This window comes from Hetaerina americana, unplaced genomic scaffold (genome assembly GCF_022747635.1).
Source record: "Hetaerina americana unplaced genomic scaffold, ioHetAmer1.1.p SCAF_39, whole genome shotgun sequence".
NCBI classification, from domain to species: domain Eukaryota; kingdom Metazoa; phylum Arthropoda; class Insecta; order Odonata; family Calopterygidae; genus Hetaerina; species Hetaerina americana.
This window is the reverse complement of record NW_027286974.1, coordinates 3,036,959-3,046,591: the sequence shown is the minus strand read 5'-3', so window position 1 is coordinate 3,046,591 and position 9,633 is coordinate 3,036,959. Positions and strand designations below refer to the sequence as shown.

General features: G+C 40.0%; 1 protein-coding gene across 2 annotated transcripts; it reads left to right on the top strand.

The window, feature by feature from the left end:
- Positions 1 to 2,191: 2,191 nt before the first annotated feature.
- On the top strand, positions 2,192 to 9,388 carry LOC139691737 (uncharacterized). Of its 2 annotated transcripts, none has more exons than XM_071589590.1 (2): positions 2,192 to 2,238; positions 6,196 to 9,388. In XM_071589590.1, the coding sequence occupies exon 2, from the start codon at positions 6,290 to 6,292 to the stop codon at positions 6,968 to 6,970; it is 681 nt and encodes a 226-aa protein (XP_071445691.1). In that variant the 5' UTR covers positions 2,192 to 2,238; positions 6,196 to 6,289; the 3' UTR covers positions 6,971 to 9,388. The 2 variants fall into 2 exon arrangements, with proteins under 2 accessions (XP_071445691.1, XP_071445690.1); XM_071589589.1 differs by lacking the exon at positions 2,192 to 2,238 and adding an exon at positions 2,415 to 2,520.
- The last annotated feature ends 245 nt before the right edge of the window (positions 9,389 to 9,633 follow it).

Genomic DNA, 9,633 nt, shown 5'->3' with positions numbered 1-9,633 from the left:
CTGTATGATGATTAAAGTTCATTTAAGCACTACCAAAGGAAAACATCGTGTTTCAATCAATGCCATTGGTTGTAGTCATAGTTACCAACAACTGAAAAACAGCAGGCGCGGTTTGTTTATATTCCCTGAATAGTTTTATTAATGTGTCTATATCTACAGAATAACTCGCAAGCCGCCGCTAATGGCCACCAACCGTAAAAAAGAACAAAACCACATGCAAATTCAACATCAAAAATACCGTAAAGAGCACTGCATTCGTATAAATTTCATTCTGATGAGGTCATGCGGAAATAAAGGGTGTTGACCACACGAGGTTAGTGTAATTGCAAATGCAATTGAATACAACTAATCATTCCCTGGAAGGTATTGTGGGTGGCAAGTAGAATTTTTGCTATCAATAATCATTAGCAGTTGCTATCCCGTATTGTCCGTGGGAAGAAGAAGTCCTTGGGTCGGCTAGTTCTAGCATCTATTTCCCGTATTTTACATACATGATCCAAGCGACCAATGTGACCTCGACGCTGAAACATATGCGGATCTGAATTTAATTAATAATTACAACCTTAATCATTGAATCGTCTCTCTTCTAATCATTCCTAAACCCAACTCCATAAACATTTCACTGATTCTTTTGGATTTAATCGTAAGAGTTTTCAACGAAACGAGCTTCCCGGCGTTGAAACCTTCTCAATTTCCCAAACTAAGCCCTTTTCACTCGGATCCCACACGCTACATGCGTATTCTAAATGAGGTCTTATAAGAAGAGCGTGGTAACAACGTTCCTTGGACTTCGAGTCACTTTTGCCGACAATGCGTCTAATAAATCCCCATTTTTTATATGGTTGACCGCCGACTTTACGTATGTGAGTCCCCCAAGTTGTCTTTAGTGAATGTAACACCTGGATATTTTACCGTATCAACTACTTCCAGGTCAATTAATTTACTCAGCACAAAGTCATCGTGTCGGGTACCCCATTAATCGCTCCGGAGTCCATTACCCTGCCGAGGCATCGCAGTTTGTAGCGCGTAGGTTACGCCAACATGTTTCGAGGTTTAAGCATAGATGGTAGGCAAGAGGGTAGGTCATATTTTGGGATGAATAAAGTAGAATCCAGCGCTTTTTAGCATTTAAAAATTTAATACCTAGGCGTTACCCTCACTCACGATCGTTTCTAGGTGAAAAACATACGGATAAATATGTTCAAGCTAACAAAAAATTAGGGTTTATTAGAAGAGTACTTGGTTACTGTCATAGAAAGGTGAAAGAGAAATGTTATCTGTCGTTGGTTAGGCCTCATTTGCTGATTTTTCAATATGCTGCCAGTATTTAAAGGGATTCCCACGAAGCTGGATTGATTGTCGCGGATTTGTAAAACTTTGTCTTGATTAACTTAGTAGCGTATCCGAAATATTAGAGCAGCTAGGCTGGGAATTACTTAATGGAGCGAAGGTTACAGATAAAATCTCTGGCATAAATTGGAAGGATGTCTCCTTAGCGGTGATGTTGAAAATGACTTATTACTCCCATCGTACAACGTTAGGAGAGATCATGTCAATAAAAACAGAGAGAGATTAAGTGTAGCGCAGATAGATTTAAGATATAATTTTTTTCGCGAACGATACGGGATCACAATAACATTGTTCGACCGCGGCAGGGTCATGTACGGGTAAAACTACTCAGTTGTGTATTCTACCCCTGCCAAACACCCTGGCAGTGGTTTGCAGGGTATGTATAAATTATTAAATAACCTTTAAATGTATGGTTTTGAATGGACACAACCTCGATAAGAGCATTATGATGCATTTGTTTACCTCTTCTACCAAAAAAACCGGTCATCCGGCCCTACAATACACCCCTCTTTAGTAAAGCATACTTCTTTCATTTTTTGCAACTTTCTAATCCTTTTCTTTCATTTTTATCGCTCACTTAACGTTCTCTCCTCTAACACGGTCATCTATTTTCTCAGACAACTCAAAAACAACGGAAAGAATGTTCCGCATAGCGTAGGAAATGGATTAATTGAACCCGTAGGCTTCTATTTAGGAGTATTTCAACACATATTTTTAAATAATGTGGCAATGGAATAAAAATCAACCGAATTAAAACCCTGAGTTCTCTTCAAATCCGGAAAATGAGCCAGGACGCAGTAATGCGGCATCTATCAACCAAGATTGCAACTACGCCATTGTAAAACAACAAAACGGGAAACTGGTTGGCTGTTCCGTTTACCTCTGCAGGTTAGTCTATTTGTAATATTATTATTGTCAAAATATAATAATTCCATTCAAGGAATTACAATTACATACTTTTATTCCAATTAAAACAATCCAGACGTAGTATTATCAATTTTATTTGTGATTTTTAGGATATTTAGGCCAATTGTAATGATTGTCTCCGCTAAACGCAACCGCCTAGTCGCCGTCATTTGTCTGAGTTCATTGTATTGATTTTACTTTAAAACGTGTCGGGAAGTATTTCGAAGACTTCAAGAAGAAGATTGACCGGAGCTCATATTCAAGGTGTGTATGGTGTTTAAGGTGTATCAATTGATTATTTACACAGTAATCAACCAGAAGGCCGGTTTAGTTAAGGTGATGGTATAGTTCATTATGTATTAAGCCCGATGGCGAGTGAGATTCACACATTAGTAGGGTAATAAGCGTGGTCATTTCCTTTCCCTATGCCGGTTATGGTATCCCAGGTAGATCTGATTATATCCATATAACTAGCATAGCTTAGGTTGCGCTACAGGTGCTCAGAGTGACTTGCCCGGGAATTGATCCCGGGCTATCCGTTTAGCAGTCAACGCTCTACACCAACGCGACTTACAGTTAAGGGGTTTTAAAATCTATCCCATTTTTTCTTATGTGTTCTCCGAAAGGTTGTTACCTACTTACTTCGGAACTGTTCTCGTGTTTTGTGTGTGGTGTCTTATCAAGTGGATAGGATTAGTTGGACGAGTTAGATAAGGAGCAAAGATAAGGTGGAACATAGTTATCAAACCTTGTGTAATATATAACGAAGATATGACGATATCAAACATTGGGACAAATATATCTATTTAGAGTTGCGGAGTGCTTGGTAACCGTGGTTACGTGCAAATTGCGGTAAACAAATTGTGATATTTACAAGGTTCTAGTTAATTTCATTGTAGCTGGTGGATTTAATATGGGACAATTAAACGAGGTATGTAAATTTGAAGCTTGCTAATTAAATCCTATTCAGTATATTCATCATTTTAAAAAAAATGAAACCTGAGTACTAGTTTTATCTCGTATTTATCTTTCGTAATCGACATTGAAGTAATTTTTTACTTGTTTAATTATATCTTGATGCTTTTCTATGTTAATTATAATTCCTACTCATTCGCCTTAGATTTTATGAGACGAAAAGGTTCGCCACAGTGTTTTTAAGTAATTATTTTCGTAATTAGAAGAGTTGAGGCTTATAGCATCTCATAGTGTTCAAAACGTATTCCCCGTCGGATTTTGATATGAAACCTTTGCCTATCACTTATACATACGAGTATTCTTGAAGCTCATCATCACTGCACTACACGGATCCGGTGATACGAGGTATGTCTAATATATACGCGAACTGGGACCATTAAAAACTTTAATTTTGCGAAAATTCGTCTTAATTTTGTTTAATCTTCGAAGTACTCTCTCAATTCGTTTGGCTATACCTTCCTATATTCCATCTTCGTCGTTTCGATCGTTGTGTGATGAAGCACCCTCCTTTGGAAGCCCTTTAAAGGTAGTTTTAAGGTTTTATAGTAGTTTTCTGTCGTTATATTGTCCATATTATTGATTGTGTCTCTTCTCCACGTATCATCTTGTGCCCAGTGATATACAAGGTCCCCAATTATCATAATACATGGGAATGTATAGGAAAAAGTTGCAAAAGGGATGAGATGTATTAGAATAATGAGGGGGGGATTGTGATCGAGGACGACTTTGATATTCGATCGGCATTTTCTCGATTTTTTTGGTTCGGGGTTTCATCTTTTGCTTTCCACTCCTTGCTTTGCGATTCGAGTTCTATGTCACACTCGTAAAACCACGGTTCCTCACAATTTGATTACCCTATTGAGGAATCCAGCTAGGTTTTCGAGTGAATTTTTCCAGTCATTAACATATTCAATTCTTTTGAACTTTTGATCTGTCGTCATCAGTTTGGGCACGATTTTAGACTAGTATTTTTTTAAAAACCCTAAGTGTTAGGTTAAAATTGTAGTTGTGTGTGGGCACTGTTGGTTTTCCATTGAAATTCAGTTCACTATTCAGCTGTCATTCGGACAGTTTATAATGGTAATTATAACAGTTATAGATCGGTAAGAAGGACAAGGGACCATTGCACACACGATCAATGTTGGGAATGTCAAACACAGGAGGTGAATAGAAGGTCATCCTGGCCCTGAAGGTCATCAGCCATCTTGTGTCGGATATCATTTTAACTCGCATATTTCACTTAGAAAACAGATGTTTTCTTCCTGTCAGAGAGCATAACCGCCATATAAACAGCTGTCGGTACGTTTCAGCTGTAATTTCTGATGATAACTTTTACCCCACCGCACTTTACTGTATAAACTTGATATGTTGATTCGCGTCTTTGTGATCTGACGATCTGCCAGAAGACGGCTTCTCATTGTGTCTCAGGAGGCAAACTAGCACGGCTATAGTGGACACGGGGCTATATACAGGGTCGCACCCAAATTTAGTAGGACTGATTTTTTTACAAGAATTTCATTGACGATATACTTGAATCGACTTAATAATCTTCAAAGTATGCTCCTTGAGCTGCTACACACTTAGTATATAACGTTGCTCCCATTCCCCCCTGTATGCCCACTGGAAATTTTCTTTGGGGATGCCGTTGATGACCCTCGTCGAAGCCTCTTGAACGGCCTTTATCGAGTCAAAACGTCGTCCCTTGAGCTGTCTTTTCATCAGGGGGAAGAAGAAGAAGTCCGGTGGTGCCAGATCGGGAGAATAGGGCGGGTGCGGCAACGTGGCAACGCCGTATTTTGCCTGTAGTCTGAGTGAATATTGCCATTGCCAGTTCCTGTATTGATCAGACAGACAACATACACCTGGGAGATCAAACAACACTGTTTTAATGATATTTTCTTCACATGTACGTGATTAATCCTGTTTAGGGTGTTTTTATTTCTTGTATTTTCCTTTGAATCGTCATGGTCACAAATTATTTTATGTTATTAATTATATTCTAGTTTAAGTTATCCGCCCTTTTATTACCCTTCGATTTACAGTGGACCTGTCAACAGCATCGCCGCCATAATAAACAGCGGAAAGACGTTCCTTACAGTATTCCAATATGGTTTGCGATATATACGCTTGTGATTAGTGATTCGCCTTTGGTCATTTTGACTCAAATCTTGAATCAATTTGGCGATGTTTATATATCATGTGGGGGTCAGTGATCTCAGACGTCCGCTACTCGCTTTTAATCAACAATTATTGTTCCGAACCAAGGCTCGCAACCACGAAATTTTATTACCCATCGATATTTACAGTAGACCTATCAACAGCATCGTCACTACATAATAACTTGTTAATAGTCTCGTTGTTTAAACTCGCCATGTTGTCACATATATAGCACACAACACTAGAACAGGTCTCAAATACTTCATCCCCTTCTCAAAATACTACACTGGATGAATGATGTAACGACCTCAAACCTGAGGGGGAATGTTACTTCCACATGCCACCAGACCAGGAGTGCTTCTGAAGGTCATTTTGTTTGTGATGTCTACAGTGAGAATGTGTGTGCATTAGTTTTTAAAATACACTGGATGATAAGGAAACAACCTCACACTTGTATATGCGTGTTGAAGGGGGAATGTTACTTCCACATGCCACCAGACCAGGAGTGCTTTTGAAGGTCATTTTGTTTGTGAGGTCTAGAAGTGTGTTTTTGCATTAGTTTTTTAAATACACTGGTTGAATGTGATGGCCTAAAACCTGCAAACAAGTGTTAACGGGGGGAAATGTTACTTCCACATGCCACCAGACCAGGAGTGCTTATGGAGGTCATTTTGTTTGCCTTAGTTTTCAGCCATACCCTTTGGAATCCTCCTGTCTACGTCACTAATTCTGTTTTGTTTTATATTACTTCTTGTTTTGTAACTTTGATATTCCTCATGGACTAATTATTTCTTGTATCAATTGCAGTCCAGTTGAAGTCGTCCGTCTTGAGACCCACGCAACGCTGCGCAACCAGTAGATTGGACAGCGTCATTCCTGTGATCAACACCTCAGAGCACCAATGGACGCTCAACCCGCCAACGACCGCCTCTTGCCAGAGGAGCGCCTGTTTGGCGCCGTCATGAACGGCTCCCCGGTGCCAGAGTCCGAATGGATATTAAGGGAAGTGGAGGACGTGGACACAAGGGGCGTGCATGGACGGACGGCGCTCTACTTGGCCGTCCAGGGGGGGCATGTGAAGTGGGTCGAGAAGTTGTTTGAGAAGGGAGCAAATCCACGGCTTGCGGACACGGACGGCAAAGACGTTTTGCACGTTGCGGAAGAGATGGAAGCCAAGAGCACGGACGACACAGAGCGCGAGGACAGGGAGTGGATTCTGAAATTGGTGCGTGTGGTCCACCAACGGATGGGCATTCCAGTTCGATCTCAAAGTCAATGTCAAAGGGCTCAGTGCAGCTCGCACGATTTGAATGAGTTGGATTCAATCAAGGAAATGATGGCGCGTCAGTGTAAGGCTTTGAAAGAGGACTTCATTCTCAACGTTGTGCGGGAAATTGAGACTCCGAGGGAGATAATCGCCGGATTGAAGAGGGAGCTTGAGTCTAGGGATGCGCTTCTGATTTCTTTGCAGTCGAGGGTTTCGGCGCTTGTGGAGAAGTACGCAAACCTTGAGGGAGTGGTGCGCGGGCGGAGGGAAGCAGCGGAGGTCCCCGTGGAGAAGCCAGTTAATGAGGGGGGGTAGATTGCGTCTACGAAGCCATGACGCCCCCGAGACACAGATATTCGACAGAAATGCTTCAAATGCACTCTAGTCTCCAAATTGGAGAGTTCCCTGACGGCTAGCATCTTGATTATATTGTCTTGAGTCTTAGTTTTCACATTAGCAGTAGGTTTAATTCAATGGAAAGGTTGAGGGGGACACTCTAAATTATTTTATTTCTAAGCTCAGGAATTGCTGCAGTTTCTTTGCAATTTGTCCGTACTTGACATTGTGGATTGCTCGCCTATTTCTCATTGACCAGGAAAGCAAATACGAGGGTGGGCTGTGGAATTATTGCACACGTGCTTGTAGTCCGAAGACAAATCAGAATATCGGGCAAAGATTAAATTACAGTACAATTCTATAAGTTTCTAAATCATATATTATATATTTTCCAACACAGTCTCCCATTGTTAAGGCCAGACACGCATTTCTCCCGACAACGTGTGACTAGTTTTGTTTCAGTCCATCGCTGACAAACTCTTTTCACTCTTCTCTAATCCATTTTGAATTTTTGACAGCTGTGCCTTCACCTCATCATTGTCCGAGGTGTAATGATTACTACCCTTTGAGTTTAGTCACCCGTTGTTAAGGCCATTTCTCCTGACAACGTGTCACAAGTTTTGTTTCAGTCCATCACTGACAAATTCTTTTGACTCCTCTCGAATCCATTTGGACTTTTTGACAGCTGTGCCTTCACCTCATCTTTGTCCGAGGTGTAATGATTATTACCCTTTGAGTTTAGTCACCCGTTGTTAAGGCCAACACGCATTTCTCCCGACAACGTGTCACAAGTTTTGTTTCAGTCCATCGCTGACGAATTCTTTTCACTCTTCTCTAATCCATTTGACTTTTTGACAGCTGTGCCTTTACCTCATCATTGTCCGAGGTGTAATGATTATTACCCTTTGAGTTTAGTCACCCGTTGTTAAGGCCATTTCTCCTGACAACGTGTCACAAGTTTTGTTTCAGTCCATCGCTGACGAATTCTTTTCTCTCTCCCGTCTAATCCATTTTGAATTTTTGACAGCTGTGCCTTTACCTCATCATTGTCCGAGGTGTAATGATTATTACCCTTTGAGTTTAGTCACCCGTTGTTAAGGCCAGACACGCATTTCTCCCAACAACGTGTCACAAGTTTTGTTTCATTCTATCACTGACAAACTCTTTTGACTCTTCTCGAATCCATTTGACTTTTTGACAGCTGTGCCTTTACCTCATCATTGTCCGAAGTGTAATGATTATTACCCTTTGAGTTATGTCTCTCTTGAGTTGAGAGGAAGGAAAAGCATAATTAAAATCGCAAAAGGCATTTGCAAGATCGCAGAAGGGGGAATAAATAAGAATAAGGGTGTTTTGGAATGTCACAGTTCAAATGTCTTATGGGTTTCGCAATGGCCTCTCCAGTTAGTTGTCCTGTTGAATTGTGTTTGTATGGCAACGAGCGTTGTATTGTCATGTTGCTAAGATTAATATTGGCTGGCCAGTCCAATGCTGCCTTTAGAAAACACGACAGACTAGACACCAATATAGTGCGTGATACAAGATTTTGATGAGTGATTCTCCTTCGGTCATTTTGTATCAAATCTTCCAAAAGACAAGTTTGCTTTGATGTTTATATATCGTCTCTGCGTCGGTCATCTTGGACGTCCGTTGCGCGTGTTTAATCAACAACAATCATGGCCTGTTCCCCAGGTTCGCAACTACGGAATTTGATTTGAAATTAGACCTATCAACATCATCGTCACTACAAAATAAATCGTGTTAAAGCGGGAATGTTACTTCCACATGCCACCAGACGAGGAATGCTCCATGGAGGTCATTTTGTTTGTGTGGTGTCTACAGTTAGCATGTGTGTGTGTGTGTGTCCATATTAGTTTTCAACCTCCTACCCTCGTATTTAAATCAGATGTAAACACAAAGTATTTATTAATTTATTTAATTCGAAGTTGGGTTGGGTGTTTGATTTAATGTCGGGTTAATCGTTTGCTTAATTAAGAATTTCGAAGTTTAATTTATTAAGATACAGCATCAAATGAGGTCTTTATTTGTTTAAATTTCACTGCAATCACCGTGGTTATTGGTCTATCATGTTGGTACCGCCATTAAGACTTTAATGGTTAATTTTGCATCTTTTCAAATCAATTTTATGTTGTTGGCGCATCAAATATTATAAAAATTTTGTGGTTGACGAATGCAGGTATATAATAGATATATGCATTTGTCATACGCAAGGGTGAAATGTTTTGTTGCGTTGTTTTTTATGGGATTCTTGCCATTCTTTGATAGGGAATCGGATGGATGTTTTTGTAAAAGGTTATGGTTATTAATATCCTGTTAATTATTATAATTTCCTATTTACTGAATGTATTTTCAGGATGATATTAAATTGTGCATTTTGGAAAGTATAAAATGCTGTTCTTCTCATTATTTCGTTTATGTTACATTGTCCAAGTTTTTGAAAAAAGGCTTATTTTTATCCCAAAAAACAGGTAAGATGAGTTTGTCACCCTGTTTTGTCTTTGCCCGTTGGAACAGTTAACGTTTAGGTATGCTTGTATACTCAAATGCTAGTACAGGGTGGCACCCAAAAGTGGTAGGACTGATTTTTTTACAAGAATTTCATTGACGATATACTTACATCG

Coding starts and splice junctions, on each gene's coding strand:
- LOC139691737 (XM_071589590.1), top strand. CDS start 6,290: ATGGACGCTCAACCCGCCAACGACCGCCTCTTGCCAGAGGAGCGCCTG.